We start from the raw sequence: 18,639 nt of genomic DNA, 5'->3' as shown, positions 1-18,639 counted from the left end.
GGAAGGTGGAATCAAGTAATATAAACAAGAAAATATAACATTAAATAAAAAAATACAGGAAATTATCTCATGTGAAAAGAATCTTCAATACCTTGTAGCCAGAACAGTCCTGATTCAGGTTGTCATCCTGCTTTGATCTTGTGGTGTGAGCCCCATGCCAGTTCTCCAGCAATGGGAGAATACTTAGGGCGTTGTCCTGAGTGATAGGCATCCTGGCATCTTGGGCCTGTTGGGGATCCCTCACCAAAAGCAACTCTGATGCTTCCAATAATGAGTATAGGCAAAGGAACCACTATGGGATGACTGCCCTAAATCCATCTTTTAAAGAAGAGGAGCGCAGAGACACTGTGCCAACTTTTCCGGAGATTTCCACATGAACCAGGATGCCTCTTATTACTGACAGGATACTTCTGCTGTAGGGTCCACAGGATAAGACAATTACCTAAAAACAATATAACAACATGTTACATTGTATTATGAAAACCTGAATGCAGATATAAAAAAGATAAATGAAAATATTTTGATTGGTTTGGTTTGTTTTGTTATCAGTCATTCAGTCTTTTGCTTAGTAATTGAGCTAAACAGCCTGAAGACAAGCCAAGCCAATTTTATTTATAAAGCACTTTAAAAACAGCAAGCACTGACCAAAGTGCTGAACAAGGAAAACAAGACAACAATACACAAGGGAAGTGCAGATAAAAATAAATAAATAAATAAAAATAACATAGGATAAAAGCAACAATAACATACATAGTTTATCAAGAATCAAATAATAAAACAGTATAAAATAACTAGGTGAAATAAAATACAAAATAAATACACAACAACTAAAATCAGCATCTCAAACCTGGTCAAAAGCCAGGTGAAATAAGTGGGTCTTAAGAGAGGTTTTAAAAGTTGTCAGTGAAGAGGCCTGTCTAATATGCAATGGGAGCGAGTTCCATAGTTTAGGGGCTACCACTGCAAAGGCTCTGTCCCCCCTAAGCTTCTGCTTAGTCCTCGGCACGTCCAAGAGCAGTTTATCAGCTGATCTGAGCGAGCGGGAAGGGGAGTGTAGATGCAGTAACTCAGAGGTACGATGGGGCAAGGCCATTTAAAGACTTAAAAACAAATAAAAGGATGAACTTCATGAAGATATCAGGATTGATAGTTATACTAACTGACTGCATCTTTGTCCTTATTTTTTGGGAAATACACCTTAGACCAGGGCTCTTCAACTCCAGGCCTCGAGAGCCCCTGTCCTGCAGGTTTTAGATGTGTCTCTGATCCAACACACCTGAATCAAACGGCTGAATTACCTCCTCAGTATGCAGTCAAGTTCTCCAGAGTCCTGCTAATGACTTCTATATTTGACTCATGTGTGTTGAAGCAGAGACACATCTAAAACCTGCAGGACAGTGGCTCTCGAGGCCTGGAGTTGAAGAGCCCTGCCTTAGACTGTTTTGTAGTGCCACACATATACAAGATATTCAAACTAACAAATGATCTCTGCTGAGTGCTGCCTTATGTTCAGTCTCTCATCTCTTATTTAGATCCTTCCCTTCCTGATGTACATCTCTGTGTTCTTCTTTATCTTTTATGCTGTATATTTTAATACAGGTGGATAAGAGGGGCTTGGAATTTTCTGATATGCAGTACCATTGAAAGAAGCAACCAAAACATTTGTTTGAACTTATCATTTCAAAGTAATACTTTATTGCTCAAGGTAATGCTAGTCTACTCTTGTTTAGACTTACCTTATAAGCTTCACTTTAGCTATACAATTTTGTCTGCTACTATAAAAATCATGGTTATATTCTGCAACTAAACAGAAAGAGGGCTGCTCCTTTGTTTTTCTTGGTATCTCTCTTTAGGTTGTTGAAATTGTTGGCAGAGAAACTGTCCAGGAAAACAAAAGAGCCCTGCTGCTGGAAGAGGCAAAGAAGGCAAAGAGGGTGGCTGACAGAAAATGCAAAAAACAAACAAACAAAAAAAAAAACCAAATAGGAGTGAACCTTACCTGTAAGTATTAAATCCTGCCTACTCACTAGCCTAATAATCACTAAAATGATCCTGATTTTTGTGACAGTGGAACAGGCCGCTGTTGAGTTTAGTTGAGGTACCAGATTGTAGCAAACAACAGAAAGACTGTTGAAAAAACAAAATACTAAGTGAACCAGGACCAATTAAAGATTCACAATTACTTTTGAGCCAGAATTCTCTAGTATGTGTATTTATATTTCAAATGCAAATCACACAGAGAATTCACATTTTAATGCATGTTAATTCAGACATATTGCACGTCCATGACCAAAGTCTTACAACTGCAGACTGCATCATGATGCTTTTAAAGAAGCAGTTTAAAAAGATATGCAATATAACAACAGTAATCAAACCCTTTTAATATTTTATAAATGATAACCTGGTGATAAAAGAAAAAAAGAAAATCTACAAACATCACATCTGCACCATTGCTGAAAAAATGGCTGAGGTCAAAAACATGCTAAACCAGCAGAATCCTTAGAGGCCCCATTCACGATAAAGTGCTCCTAAGGAATCTGGGCTGACACTGCATCTGCACACTTACAGCTGAGTACAGCCACATCTGTCGCAGATATACACCAAAATGCAGGCTACCATGAGACCACACTTTAATGACTATGTAGAGCTTGGGCTTCAAATAAACTGTTGGGCTTTGTGGCACCATCTGTCTCTACTATTCCTGTACACTCAAGTAAAGGCAAACAGTGCCTGCCCTGTTCTGTCCTTAGCTAAACTATGGGTTTGCATAAGTACTTACAAGGAAGTACAGGAGGTGAGGGTATAGTAGAGGGTATGTGCTTTGAGGAGGTAAAATGGGCAGTTACAGTCCCATATCAGACATGAGAGCATTTCTGGTTTTAGGATGTACAAGTAGCTAGCTAGTAGACAGACAGACAGACAGACAGACAGACAGATGCTGTCTTCATATTGTTCATATTGTTACATGAGAAGTCACCCGCTATATACAGTTATGGAAAACATCCATGCCAGCACTAATAACACAACAATCTATACTGCAAGCAAAACGTGTTTTGCTTGAACTTGACTGACAGACAAAAAAAAAAAATTACAAGATTTTTTTCTTTTTGTACTTCATTCAACAGATCACATTTTCAGTAAATTAATAAACTCCCAATATCTCTGATGGAATTCAAGACACAATTTAATAAATGACAGGTTGATTGACAAAGTTTCTTAATCAGATCATAACAATCTTAGCAGCTTTGCTGTCAGCAATTCCACAAATGTACAAGGGTCAGTGCTTTGGGGCATTTACCAGAATTCTTCAGGTGCATTCAATGGACTGGAGTACAGCAGATCCTGATGTACAGGAAGCCTGGAAATAATGACAAATGCAGTTGTATTTATTATCTGGTGCACACACACCTTTGCAATGAAATATGAATAAAAGTAAATACTTACATACTAAAGTAAAGAAATCACATTTAAAATAAGACCATTTGATAGGTTATTAAGGCTTTCAGAGACATTTGAGAGAGAAACAGAGTCCGTTTATCAGCTGCTGACACACATCAGTTAAATAACAACAGTATTAACATGACATTTCCTGTAATGACCCAAATCCTTCTAAATGGAGCGCTTCCCCCTCTGCACAGAATCTCACTGGTCAACACTTGTAACAGTATTAAAGGTTTACAGACTATGCTGTCCACTGCCATCCTCAAGAGTGTCTGCTCATGATCAATAGTGAAATTGAAACAACTGAAATGATAAAACACAAAATATACCACAGTACACTGACCCCAATGTAAATTGACCTTACTGTGGATTAGTCTTGTTTTACACATGTGAATGATTAAGAGAAGCATCAAAGGAAGCAGTGCCTGTGGTTTGGGAACTTATTTTAACTAACAAAAATGATGCAATCGCTACATTAACCACTGTCAAATTCAGCTCTGTGTGTGCTCAGAATTACATATCTGTGTGTGCTGATGACAATAATTACTCTTTATATATTTGGGAAAGTCACACACTTGTCTGTCCTCTCTGCTCTCCATGCTCTATCATAAATCCTTAAAAGCAGCCTTGACACTCAGCAGCCATCTTGGTAACTCCAGTGGGCAGTTATATGGAATTAAGAGGCCAATCCCCATGTCTAATGAATTGGGAAAGAGCCATGTCATTGGAACGTAAAAACTGGATATATAGGTGTATGTCTCCAATTAACTGTGATAAGAACTGCTTAAAATGTTTGGTGACTTTAAAAAACGTATTGCCCCCAGAGCTTTTACTTCTACTTTCTCTAAGTGTTTGGATGCTACAAAGCTGACAATTGACCCTCTGGATGTAGGGATGGGATACATATAAGTGTCACTTCTGTTGTTACAGTATTTTCCTATAGATTTCTATTCAGACTTCTTACAGTAGTTGGTTTTTCATTTACATATTTACATTTACATAGCCTGAAGCAAGACTTGTATGTATCTAATGCAATTTTTGCTATTATAACAATAAATACTTCTCCAGATAGGGCAGAAACACTACATACTGCATTTATGGTACAACAAATAAATATAATATAAGGAAATTAATTAAATATTTAGGGTAAGTTGGAAGAACCTTGACGTGACTATTGTTGTGAACTGGTGCCATACAAATAAAACAAAACTGAACAGAAACCAAGTCATTAAAATTAAAAGGATGATCCCACATATATAATATACAACATCCACTCTACATTTTGCTATAGTGCATACTGTCAAGAACAGAGCTGATGCATATGTATTCAATGGCATCTGCATTTGCTCTTAAAGTAGTGTCACCTGCGAAGAAAGGTAACTGACAATGACATATAAGCCAATCAAATGCAGATTGTGGATAGGTCTTATAACCGATCCTTAGGGAAGGCCTTTAATAGGCAAGGGAAGGCCATCAACATCTGTCAAGTTTGTTAAGTAGTAGTTTTGTCAAAACTAAAAGCTGCTAATCTAAGAAGAATTAATCAGGCTACTTTTTAATTAAACTGCTCATAATATTCAGAATATTCACAACACATGAGACAGCTAACATTATTCTTCATCTCACTCTATCAGGGTGGGCGTTCAGAAATCTGTCAAAAATCAGATTTTTTTTGTTATTTTTTTTAACTAATGTACATACAGCGATTCATGGACTTCTAAGCTTCATCATGTTCCTTCAGGTGTGCCCAGTGTGGAAGAGAATTCAGATTGTTGGGTGATCACGTTTCTTTACCTACAGTCTGATATCAAGGATTAGTTTTCCTGTTTGTTCTGCATTTCAAGCTGACCTACATGTTTTACCCCACCCCCATACCCTGCTCTTCTTCTAGACGCCATATGGCCAAAGATTAGAAAAAGCCTCATTTCAGTACATCTGAAATGCTGCATTGTTACAGAGTAAAGGAGAAAACTGCACTAATGTGCTCCACTGTAATCTAGAACACATGCAGCTGGTGTCACTGGCTATCAAGGCATATCTTTAACTGTCTACCTAGATACTCATATTCTAACACAATTTTGTAAGCTGTTCTGTGTTACTGTCATATGTATTTAAGAAGTAAATGTTATTAGTAGGTGGGGACATCCAATGGTTAGTCTTTGTGCACATGAACCTGAAAATTTGATGTGGATGGAGCTAAAGACCAAAACATTTCACATTTTTCTTCCAAAATTCCTGTAACTTTAAAGGCAATATTATACAAAATTAGCAGAGACCATTTATTAGCCTACCAATTATCTAATTATAGAAAAATAAAATCAATTAAAAACATGATACTCCACTCTGATGCAGCCGAGTCTCTCATTCTGTCTGTAGTCATCACACTTTAGGAGTAACAGCCTCGCAACACTGAAGGCTTCTGTGCTATAAACAGACTGAAGCAGCTCCTGTAAGTGAGCACAACTGAAGCCAGAGCTGGAGATTTAAAGGTGGCAGATGTTGCCATAATTACAGTAAATTTCACAATCTTATATTCTATTTCAGTGACGACAATCATGCTCAATTTTTCAGTTGGACTGAAAATATCTGAATGATGTTGTTAAAGGGATATAGAGGGAATATAGAGTTAACTACAATAAGATATTTAGGTAATAATAATGGCAATGATGGAAATCTATTTAAACAGTTTTAATGGAGTTTGTGTTGTTCTAATTTTGACTTAGAGATTAATTTTTTTCCTGAAAATATTGGCCTCAAATATTGGCTTGTGAAGTCTCCATAGAAACAAGTAATCAACTTCATATTCTCTGCATTCTGAGCAAAGGCTGCACAATAAGTAATTTCATGAAACTAATCACAAAATACAGGATATTTTAATAAGCTCGTTGGGTGCATGAGATCACATCTTACAGTTATACTTTACAGAATTACTCAGAGATGCACATCCCAGAGTCAGGGTACAGTGTAAAAAGACTAAAATTTTGCCTGTTTAAAGGTAGCAGAGAAAAAACAATTAAGATCAGGTGACTGAGGGAAACCCTGCTGAGCAGAACTCTTTAGACAAGATCTACACAGGATCACGCCTTCTGTCCATGACTATAAAATTAACTCAAGAATGCAACTATAAAGGAATGCAACTATAAAGTCTCCCCGACCACCTCCTCCACCTCATCTGGGGGAACTCCAAGGTGTTCCCAAGCCAGCCAACATTAGGCTGTGAACCCTTCCAGTGTGAAATGGAGACCACCACCCGATGAAGCCAACCAAGGCCACCAAGGTGGAAGCTTTCCACAACTTGGCTATGCCTAGATATGCTGTCCATAAAAATTGTGAACAGAATCAGTGACAAAGGACAGCCCTAGTGGAGTCCAACACCCAACGGAAGCGAACTTATTGTCAGCAATGTGGTCTAACCTCTCGCTGGAGTTGTATAGCAACCCTGTAACAAAGGGGCCAGGCACTTCATACTCCTGCAGCACCACCCACAGGATACCCTAAGGGATGTGTTCAAAAGCCTTCTCCAAGTTTACAAAACACATGGAGACTAGATAGGCAAACTACCACGCACACTAATATCCTTGTCACAGTTTATGGTTTCCAACTCAAATACCAAAGTTTTTATTTCTTTTACTGAATACAGTTTTACTATTTTATGTTACTTTCTTTGATCACAAACATTTTTTATCCAGATTTTTGGTTTTAATTCTTGGACATTCATTTTAAAGTTGTTCTATAGATTACGGCAGTGTGCGAGTCGTGCCATCTTACCTTGTCTAAGTTGAAAAATGACATCCTTAGCCTGGAAACTGAACTTAAACAGAAAGACAAACTCGTAATGGAGTTCTCAGCTGTAGCTGCAGCCCAGGCTAAACATCTTTTTGCCATGGATTTCTCCCCGTGTAATTCAAGGTCTGGCTGAAGATCCCTGGATTGTCCTAGGAGCAAAACATAAGGCCCCCACCAGCTCTACACCCCACACTGGGCCAGCTAATAGTTGGACTGCAGTCGGCAAAGCACAGTGTCAGGTGGTCATGTTACTTCCAATATCATCTGGAGATCCAGCTCAAAAATAAATTCAGCCTCCTGGATGTCCACAAATTCCCCCCACTGGCCTGTCGCTCTGCTGCACCCAGACCATTATTACATTGGCACCCAGAGTAGGAAACGGGCTCCTCTCTGTCGCCTCCAAACCTAACGCTGGGTAGTTGTAAAGCAATCCTCCATGAGAAGGATGTTATCCCACCGCCTGCCCCTTGAGGTCAAAAGTGGCATGCTACTACAGCTGATATCGGCTCCAACAACAGCTCAAGGGGTGCAGCTCCAACACAAACTATGGGAGAGTCGACACCAGCAACCCCCGAAATTCCTAAAACAGCTGATACTGGATGTTGGACTACTGCTACATCTGGTATTTTATTCATCCATTCATCTCTGACAATGCTAATAATCAAGGATTCAATAATAAGGAATATCCATGCATAATCAATAAGAACATATTGTTTTCCAGGAGCAACAGCCACCAACTTGAATCAACAAAATCCCCAGTCTGCTGCATAAACATTCCACAGTCAAAAAGCGTGTGAATCACATTAAACGTCAGGATTTTACACTTCTCTTCAGCTTACTCAAAAATTACCAAAGAAACATTTATTTCCAGTCCAATTTCAACTTTGTGTCACGAATGTCAGTTGGTTCTCTAGACTTCTAAATTTGTGTACTTTGCTCCAAGGAAGGGATTTAATTTCATAGATAATTTTAATCTGTTTTGGGATTGTACCACATTCTTCACAGCGGATGGACTAGAAATGTTAAAGGCAAACATTTTCCATGCAGTCTCAGTTTCCTTATAGGCATGACTGTCTTCTAATGACACCTGTGTTAAATTTAGGACCGCAACAATTTCTCAAGTAACTCGAATAACTCGATTATAAAAAAAAAATCCTTGAAGCAAATTTGTTGCTTCTATGCTTTGTTTAAACTCTGCAGTGCTCAGGTGTCTCCGTGTAAGTGGAGTTCTCCATCGCTACGACGGATTCCCTTTAACATTGAGTGGATCATTGCTGACACGTTTGTCCACACCTCCACCGCTCTCTGCTGTGTTTGTGTGTTGTGCTAACTGTGCTGAGAATTTCAGCTGTTATTTTTTCTTTACTTCAGCTGTTAGCTCCCAGAATGGATCGCTATACCCACAGTCCGCTAGTGAGCATTAACACTAGCGATTGTTCTATACCAAAAGGACCCCTGAGCGCATGCGCGCGCCTGCGCGCGCACACACACACACACACACACACACACACACACACACAAGTGTGTTTTGCTATCTTTGTGGGGAATTTCCATTGACTTCCATTCATTTCTACAGCCTAAACCTTACCTTTACCCTTTTCCTAACCCTAACCATCACATACCTAACCCTAACCCTAACCTAAACTCAATTCATACCTTAGCCCTAACTCTGACCCCTGACCCAAAAACAGGGTTTCCCCTTGTGGGGACAAGGTTCCAGTCCCCACAAGGAGCAATTGGTCCCCACAACGTAGTATATGTCAGGAAAATTGTCCCCACAAGGTATTATAAACATACGCACACACACACACACACACACACACACACACACACACACACACACACACACACACACACACACACACACGTCAAAATATTTTTTATACTTTAATCCCTGATTAGTGATTAAAAATACACCTGCACTAGAATGGTATTTAGGAGAATGCTTGCATAAAGCATTACATTACACTCATGCAGACCCCAAGTTTTCAACAAAAACTGGGGATAACACAACAGCAGCAGGCAACTGTTTTACGTGCAGTTTGTCTGCACAAGCAGTAGTGAAAGGAAATGTTTTTCTAACATCTAAAACAGAAGCTTTTTTTCCCATAACCACCATTAAACCTTACGGTGTTTCCATAACGACTATCAACAGAGAAGAACATGTAAGTGCAAGACTTTTATATCACATCATTAAAAATAGTATTTGAAAGGGAAATTGATATATCAAATGATAATATATTTCTTAGGATACAATATTAATTTTATTTTACCTTATGAGAGCATCTGGCCCTCACACTGTAGTTGGTGACCCCTGCAACAGGGCCTTCGCACTCTCTGTGCTTGGGCTCTAATAATAAAGAGCTGATCCAGCATTCCAGGACCAGGACAAAAACCACATTGTTCCCCTTGAATCTGAAGTTTGACTAACTGATGAACTCTCCTCATCCTGGCATAGACCTTTTCTGGGGAGGCTGAGGATTGTAATACCCCGATATTTGGAGGACACCTTCCGGTCCCCCTTTTTCATGAGATGGAACCTAACCATCATGAGGTGGTACCACCCCAGACTTTTACGTGACATTGCAGAGACATGTCAACCAAGACAGCCCTGCAATATCCAGAGCCTTCAGGAACGCAGGGTGAATAGCATCCAATGCAGGAGCACTTCCTCAAGGAGTTAACTACCTCAGTGACCTCACTCCTAGTTATGGGCAAGTCATCCTCCTCATCCCCAGACTCCTTCCTCTACTGAAGGTGAACCAGTGGGATTAAGGAGGTCTTCGAAGTATTCCTTCCATCCTGTGACTATACTCTCAGTTGAAGTCAGCAGTGCCCCATCCACGCTATACACTGTGTGAGTACCCTGTTCCCCTCCTGAGTTTGCCAGAATCCCTTTGAGGCAGACCAAAAGCCTTTTTCATTGGTCTCAGCAAACTCTTCCCACACCTGAGTTTTTGTGTCAGCCACTGCCAGAGCCACACTCCACTTGGTCTGACAGTACCTGTCAGCTGCCTCCGGATTTCCGCAGGCTAACCCAACAGGACTCTTTCTTCACCCTGATGGCTTCTGTCACCTATCATGTCCACCATCTGGTTCTGGAGTTACCGTCACAACAGGCACCACTGACCTTGCAGCCACAGCTCTTTGCAACCGCCTCAGCAATGGAGGTGCAGAACATGATCCATTTAGACACAATGTCCCCACCTCTGTTAGAATGCAATAAAAGCCCTCCTGGTGGTGGGAATTGAAGATCTCATGGAGTGGGCTCTCAGGCAGACCTTCCCAGTGGACCCTTACTATAGTGTCTCCCATCACCTGATCCAACTCACCACCAGGTGATGATCATTTAACAGCTGCGAAATTGAAATTGATCATCAACCTAGGGTGTCCTGGTGCCACTCGCACTTATGGACATGCATATTCAAGCATAGATTTTGTTATGGACAAACTGTGATTTGCACAGAAGTCCAGTAACAGAACACCACTCAGGTTCAGACCAGGCAGGCCGATCCTCTCAGTCACACCCTTTCAGGTCTCACTGTTGTTGTGAGCATTGAGGTCTCCCAGTAGGATGACGGAGTAACCAGATGGCACACCCTCAAGCACCTCAACTAGTGACTCCAAGAAGGCTGGGTACTTTTAACTGACAGTTAGGACTCATTCCCAAACCTGCATGCAAGAGCAACCCTTTCATCCACCGGTAAAAACCCCAATGTACAGGCAGCAAGCTGAGGGGATATAAGGATACCCACCCCTGTCTGCACCCTCTCACCAAGGGCAACTCCAGACGTTCAGCCCTTCTCCAGGAGACTGGTTCCAGAGCCCAAGCTGTATGCTGAGTTGAGCCAGACTCCATCTAGCTGGTAAGAATCAACCTCACGCAGTAGCTCAGGCTCCTTCCCAGCCAGAGAGGTCATGTTCCATGTCCCAATCTCCAGCCTCAATACCTGGGGCTTGGAAAGCCAAGGCCTCTGTCCTTAACCACCACCTGACCCCCACAGTGCCTCTTGAGGGTGGTGGACCTACAAGAGGGCAAGCCCATGTCTTCTCGGGGCTGTGCCTGGCCAGGTGTGAAGGCATGTTCACCAGGCACTCTCCCTTGAGCACACTACCCAGGTGTGGCTCCAGACCTCAGCAACCCTATCCCAAGCAGGGTAAACTAGTCCCTTGATTTATTGCTCCTCATAGGGGTCATCTGAATTGATCTTTGTCTGGCCTCACCCAGGACCAATATGCCTTGGGAGACCCTGCCAGGGGGGAAAAAGACATATGTTTCACAGACTATAGGTCAACAAGTCATTTACAGCCATTTAAATAAAAGCAATAATTTTTTGGCAAATACCGGAAATCACTTTTTAGCAGACGATCACTTTTTGGCACAACACCGGCCGCTGTTGAATGTAGCTAATAAAGTAACTTGTAATCTAATTTAGTTACTTCAAAAATTAAGTAATCAGTAAAGTAACGAAGTTACTTTTTAAAGGAGTAATCAGTAGTCAGATTACTTTTTCAAGGTAACTATGCTATCACTGCTGTCGGGTTCAGGTCAGTACTCTGTGCAGGCCAGTCAAGTTCTTCCACACCAAAGTCACTATGGACCTTGCTTTGTGCACTTGTTGGAACAGGAAGAGGCCATCCCCAAACTGATCCCAAAATGTTGGGAGTATGAAATTGCTCAAAATGCCTTCGTATGCTGAAGCATTAAGAGTTACTTTCAGTGGAACTAAGGGGCTGAGCCCAACTCCTGATTAAACAACTCCACACCATAATCCCCCTCCACCAAACTTTACACTTGGCACAATCAGAAAAATACCATTCTCTTGGCAACCGCCAAACCTAGACTCATCCATCAGATTGTGAGATGGAGAAGCTTGATTAGTCACTCCAGAGAACACGTCTCCACTGCTCTTGAGTCCAGTCACAGAATACTTCACACCACTGCATCAGACACTTTGCATTGCTCTTGGTGATGTAAGGTTTGGATGCAGCTGCTTGGCCATGGAAACCCATTCCACGAAGCTCTCTACTCACTGTTCTTGAGCTAAACTGAAAGCCACATGAAGTTTGGCTCCCACTCTGATTTTACGTGGCCTACCACTTTGTTCCTGAGTTGCTCGCCATCCTTCCACTTTGTTATAATACCACTAACAACTGACTGTGGAATATTTAGCAGTGAGGAAATTTCACGACTGGACTTGTTGCACAGGTGGCATCCTATCACAGTACCATGCTGGAATTCGTTGAGCTCCTGAGAGCAACCCATTCTTTCACAAATGATTGTAAAAGCAGTGTGCATGCCTAGGTGCTCGGTTTTATAAACCTGTGGCCATGAAAGTGCCTGGAACACCTCATTTAAATTATTTGGATGGGTGAGTAAATACTTTAAAATAGTGTATAGGGATTGAATTGTGCTCATTATTTATAAAAAGAAAAAACTGGAAATGACAAATGAGGAAAACAATTACCTCTGGTTGAAAGTCCTTGCAGAATGTCATCACTTTCACCCTTAATTCTGGGTAATATTCCACTTATGGATGATTGCCCCAAAATTGCTGCAAGTCTCTCATCTTGAGCTGACAGATCAGATGGATCTTGTCCTTCACCCATTTCCTTCTTTCTTTTCTAGCCTGCTATTCCTTGTTTTTTTTGCATCTGCTTTAATGTTGAACCATTTCTATTTTTACCTGAGCCACAGTCCACATCTCAGAGAATAAGATAACTGCCTCTGTTATTGCATCCCAAGCCTCATTTTGCTGTACCATTTTTACAACTGTCGAAACACTTTTGAAAAGTATGCTTTTTCTTGCTTCCAACTCGGAGACAATTGTGGTGGCACAGTGGTTAGCACTGCTGCCACACAGTTAGAATGCCATCGGGAAGGCCTGGGTTCGATTCCACCCCTCTCTCTGTGGAGTTTGCATGTTCTCCCCATGTCTGTGTGGGTTTCCTCCCAAAGGCATGCACTTACTGGGGTTACTAATGTATGCACAGCAGTAAGAACAAAATTGGCTGGTGCCATGCATCTGACAGTGCCTTTCCATGCAAAGTAACTTTTTTGCAAGGATAAGAATATTTCCACACAAATATTAGTTTTCTCTATAAATAAAATTGTGCTACATAAATAAAATTAACATTGACATTTCTTAGTTTTATTTTCCTTTCTTTTCTTCTCTTTGAGCTTCAGTTTTGTCATAAACCATATAATAGAGGACAGAGACATTTGTTTGGTGGTGAAACTGATTCAAGGTACTAAAGCTAGACAGGGACACTGGGACATGCAGGGGATTAGAGATGTTTATTGTTTCAGGGCATGGTGAGCTGTTGTCAGCAGTTTACGTGAGCTGTGTTTGGAGGGAATAGAGTAGAGCAGGCTGCTTCTGTCTAGAACTAAAGTAGATTGTAACCTTACCATATTCATGCAAAATGACCCCTGGTCTTTTTGTAGAACATATCTTAAAACCACATAGTAACACCACAGTCTGGCAGCTTCAGTGAGAGCTGTGTGTGCATGCACAGGATGAAAACGTGTGGATTAGAAAGGATTATTTAAAAGCTAGCATATCCTGTTGTTTCCCTTATTGTCCTCCAGCCCTCCTACAGTGCTGTGAAAAAGTATTTGCACTTTCCTGATTTCCTATTTTTTTTTTTTGCATACTGGTGACTTACATGTTTCAGATCATCAAACAAATTTTAATATTAGACAAAGATAATGTGAGTAAATACAAAATGGACTTTTTAAATGATGGTTTCATGTATTACTTAAAAATTTGATTTCATTTATTATGTATGCACACACACAGATCTCACTAAAGCTGCCAGACTCGGGGATTACCTAGACGTTTTGTAAGCACAAAAGTAGTAGTAGTATTTTCCCTTGAAATTTTAAGTAAAAGTAATAAATAACTGCTTAACACTTTAGTTTAAAAATAACTTAAGTTAACCTTGCACAGTATTGTATTGTCACATAATAAAACTGAGAAATGTTTTCTACCTGGGATGTTGTATCTTGGGTTCGAGCTTTTTAGCCAGCTGCTTAAAGCCCTGATTGTACACTATGTAACTGTAGAGTCAATAATTTCCATCCACCATTTGCTCTTCCTGTCATATGGAGAGCAACTAGCCAATGCTCCAGCAGCACTCAGTGGAGTCACATCACCAACTACTAGTATCTCTAGTGGGAAGGAAAAAACTCCCTTTTAACAGGAAAAACCTCCAGCAGAACCAGGCTCAGGGAGGGGCAGCCATCTGCTGTGATCGGTTGGGGCTGAGGGGAGGGAGACAGGACAAAAGACATGCTGTGGAAGAGTGCTAGAGATTAATAATAACTAATGATTAAATGCAGAGTGGTCTATAAATATACAGAGAGAGCGAAAAGAGGTGAGTGAAGAAGATGATCATGGGAACCCCCCAGCAGCCTAAGCCCATTGGAGCATAACTAAGGGATGCCTCTCAAATCTAAACTGGGAGCTGGTTTCACAGAAGAGGGGCCTGAAAGCTGAAGGCTCTGTCTCCCATTCTACTCTTAAGTATCCTAGGAACCACAAGGAAGCCAGCAGTCAGAGAGCGAAGTGCCCTTTAAGGATGATAAGGTCTTTAAGGTAAGATGGAGCCTGATTCAAGACTTCGTAAGTGAGAAAAAGTGAGAATGCAATCCTGGATTTAACAGGGAGCCAATGAAGAGAAGCCAATATGGGAGAAATCTGCTCTCTCTTTCTAGTCCCTGTCAGTACTCTAGCTGCAGCATTTTGGATCAGCTGAAGGCTTTTCAGGGAGCTTTTAGGACAGCCTGATAATAATGAATTACAATAGTCCAGCCTAGAAGGAATAAATGCATGAATGAGCTTTTCAGCATCATTCTGAGAAAGGATGTTTCTAATTTTAGAAATATTGCGCAAATGCAAGAAAACAGTCCTACATATTTGTTTAATATGTGCATTGAAGGACATATCCTGCTCAAAAATGACTCCAAGATTTCTCACAGTGTTACTGGAGGCCAAAGTAATGCCATCCAGAGTAAGTATCTGGTTTGACACTATGCTTCTAAGATTTCTAAGATCCAAATAATAACACGAACACTGTGAAACCACCAGTATCTTAATTACCATAAAAATACTGTCATAAAAAATTTGTGGTCATATAGAGATTAAGATTAAGATAGTGTTTATTTGTCACATGCACAGTTATACACAGTACAATGCACAGTGAAATGTATTTTGTACCTGCAACCATATATACACACACATATAAATAAGAAGAATAAAAATAAAAAAAAGTAATTCACACTATACACTATACTCTATATACTATACACTATACACACTTTTATAAATTATAATATTTACATTGTGCAATAATGGTCCAGTTAGGGCTCAGAGTTGACCATTATTGCACAATGTAAATATTATAATATACCACCCAATACTATGATTTCACATAGCCTCACAATGTGGAGTCCAGAAACACATGGGTTACAGTGTTACTGTGACTATAGCCATAAAGTCTATGAAAAACTCTTAACCCTTAACTGAATGTATAGTACACTTCAATATTTGCAGTATTTCCACTGCATGCAGGCCTACAAGACCAAAACTTTTTTTTTGTAGTATAAGATTGCTTTAAAGTACCACATATTAACATGGGAGCCTACAGACATGTATTCACTTCTGGAGGCAGTGTTTTTAAGCCTCAGAATCTGCTGCCTGGTCTGAACAGAAGGAAGAAGGATAATAACCAAGCAAAACCTGTTTCACTGTTACTATGACTGCTTGGTGTAATCTAACCAGTCTGGTCTAACATGACCGCTAAAATCTTCAGCAGAACTCAGTTGAATTTTATTTGAGTTTATAGCGCCAATTCACAACAACAGTTGTGAGAGAGAAAGAGAGAAAACTCATACTGAGTTTCAGTGGTTTCCTATACAATATGTTTAAAATCATGCTGTACATATTTCAGAGGTTCTTTTCAACTAAATACATCACGTGTGTGTGGTTTCTGCTGAAGGTAGTAGGTTGGAATGATCAGTGCAGTGTGGATGGCAGCCTCTACATGTAAAAGCAATCACATTATTTCATACTGAGGTCATTTTAAAGCTGTAGCCAAAAAAGCTTGAGAAAAACACTGAAATGGAGTTCCAGAGAGCACAGATTTCATTAGCATGCATGCTGAAGCTATACTAGTCTGAAATCACTTTAATCCTGAGAGAAATAATTGAAATCAAAACGCTGTCAGTTCTACAGAGGGTCATTCTCAGCCATAAAAGAGAAAATAAAAAGTTTTCCCTTTAAATGTATATTAAAAACACACTTCCTGGGGGCTTGCTGTGGTTATATGGCTTTAATTTCTGCTATCTCCTTTTATTTATGTTACCTAGTTAATCCATACTGATATAAGTAGTAGTACTACTACTAACAATAATAATAATGCATTAATACAAAACTTTTACTCATGAAAACATTGCTGATCAGAGTAGTTGTATTCTGATTGGCAGCTGGCATGTTCAGAAACAAAGTCTCTCAATTTTAAATAAAGCAACTTGTTTTTTTTTTAGATCATAGCTGGTAAAGGGGGTTGTCCGATAATACGCTGCGAATTTAGCAAAGGATCAAACTTAAAAAATGACTTCGAGAAGAGGCACAAACTGAAGCGTCTGCTGAGTTCAAGTGTGTTTGTCAGGAGGAGAATAGGAGCGCGCTGATGGTGAGCTGATCCCCCCTCTGCCAAAACTGCACTCTGCCAGTCAATTAATAGATAATGTAGAGATCACTGTACCTTTGGGCTACACTGTGTACTTGGAAGGCGTCCAAGTCCAGCCAAAACGATATTCCAGGGTTTTAGTGGTTTTTCTTTTTCTTTTTGTAAGAACAAAAAATGCGTCCTAACGGTTAAATGTGTGCAGGAATAAAGCAGCGGAAAGCTTAATTCACGTCCAGCTTGAAGAAAATCGGCTCCAAACCTATAAAGTCCGGATTTCCACTTCAGGGAAGCGCAGCCAAAAAGCAAACAAGCAAAATTCAAACCGCAAGTATCAGCCTATGGCGCTCCTCTTACTCTACAGTTATGGATGAAATGGTTTCGTGTGTTGATGAACTGTCACTCCGCCGCCCTGCTCCCGACTGCGGACGGAGGGCGGAGTCACAATGTCCAGATTTGTTGAGGTTGTTCTTTCGCTTCCAGCTCCGCCTCCTCCTCACCGTACTTCCCAAACACAGGACCACCTCACGTGATCACGATGGGCTCTATAATATAACAGTAATAATAATAATAATATCAACAGGCTAGTGAATAGATAGTGATTTACATTATGGAGGCAGCTGTCGTTTCAAATTTTCTAACTTGTTGAAATATGGATCATCTCAAGGCGAAGGATTGTGGGATATGCAGTTCTTTTTTTCACTTTCTTTACCCTCATCCCTCAAATAACTGGGTATTGCTGATGAATGCTGGTTCTGGCTGTCTCCAAAATCAGCACTCATTTTGGAGACAGCCACCTACTGCTGGTGATTGATGCAGAAGACAAAGTAATAAAGTTCAGTTAAAAATTATGCCCGAATAAGCATGCTGCGTGCGACTGAACACAACACATCTGGGTCCTATTCCAGGAAGCATGTTCAGCAAATTCTGAGTTGAAAATAAACTCTGAGTTGATCAACTCTGAAATCGATAACTGAGTTTCCCAGAATCGCTGATTAAAGTCAGTTCAATCAACTCTGAGTATGCGCGTGCGCGATATAAGGAAAGAAAGCCATCATCAATGGAGCTCCGATACAAGGATTCACCGTGGCAACGAGCATCCTCTATTTTAATCCAGTGGATCGAGGATTTTACTCCGCATTGAGCGGGACGTCAGCGCGTCCGCCAGATCTGCGCTGTAAACTAACACAAGTAAATGGACTGAACTTCATTTATTTATTTATTTTATTTTATTGGTAAAATTATGTCACTGTGTTGGTGGTATGGTGACGGCTTGTAAAGACATTGTTTTAGGAGCACTATGTTTGACTGACTCCAGGAAGAGTAGCTGTAATTGTTACAGCTAATGGAGATCAAAATAAAATAAAAAGAAATTAAAAAAAAAAAAAAGCGCCTTTCTACAAAGTTCTTTAAGTTAATGCGTCTCATTCATACGTGCACGATGATATTCTGGGAAAGTGAGGCACCAAAAATAACGTAACTTTCTCTGATCATTATAAATGTTAAATTCTCCACGTATGTTAGGGTGCAGGCATCAGAGCAGCCTATGTATTTCTAATGTTTTTCTGTTACCAATGTTGTGACACTGTTACTGTAATCATGTCTACAATAACCAGATCCTGACATGTAGATATAACATCTGCAGCTTTTAGGAATTTGAAAACGCATTTTTATTTTCAGTCATTTAAAAAAAAAAATTAAATTAAATTAAGACACAGC

At 40.2% G+C, this 18,639-nt stretch overlaps 1 protein-coding gene across 2 annotated transcripts in view; it reads right to left on the bottom strand.

Moving 5' to 3' along the window:
• Positions 1 to 17,433, bottom strand: part of pdzd2 (PDZ domain containing 2) — a 77,166-nt gene extending 59,733 nt beyond the window's left edge. For both annotated transcript variants that reach the window (XM_030723468.1, XM_030723467.1), the window contains exons 1-3: positions 16,999 to 17,433; positions 3,299 to 3,358; positions 92 to 442 (exon numbers count right to left, since the gene is read on the bottom strand). In XM_030723468.1, coding sequence (XP_030579328.1) covers positions 92 to 211 — 120 coding nt within the window. In that variant the 5' untranslated portion in view covers positions 212 to 442; positions 3,299 to 3,358; positions 16,999 to 17,433. The remainder of the gene's footprint in view (positions 1 to 91; positions 443 to 3,298; positions 3,359 to 16,998) is intronic.
• Between the last annotated feature and the right edge of the window lie 1,206 nt (positions 17,434 to 18,639).

The sequence above is a fragment of the Archocentrus centrarchus genome, unplaced genomic scaffold, assembly GCF_007364275.1.
Source record: "Archocentrus centrarchus isolate MPI-CPG fArcCen1 unplaced genomic scaffold, fArcCen1 scaffold_26_ctg1, whole genome shotgun sequence".
In the NCBI taxonomy this organism is placed as follows: Eukaryota; Metazoa; Chordata; class Actinopteri; order Cichliformes; family Cichlidae; genus Archocentrus; species Archocentrus centrarchus.
Note: the sequence above shows the minus strand (reverse complement) of the source record. Positions and strands in the feature narration are given on the sequence as shown.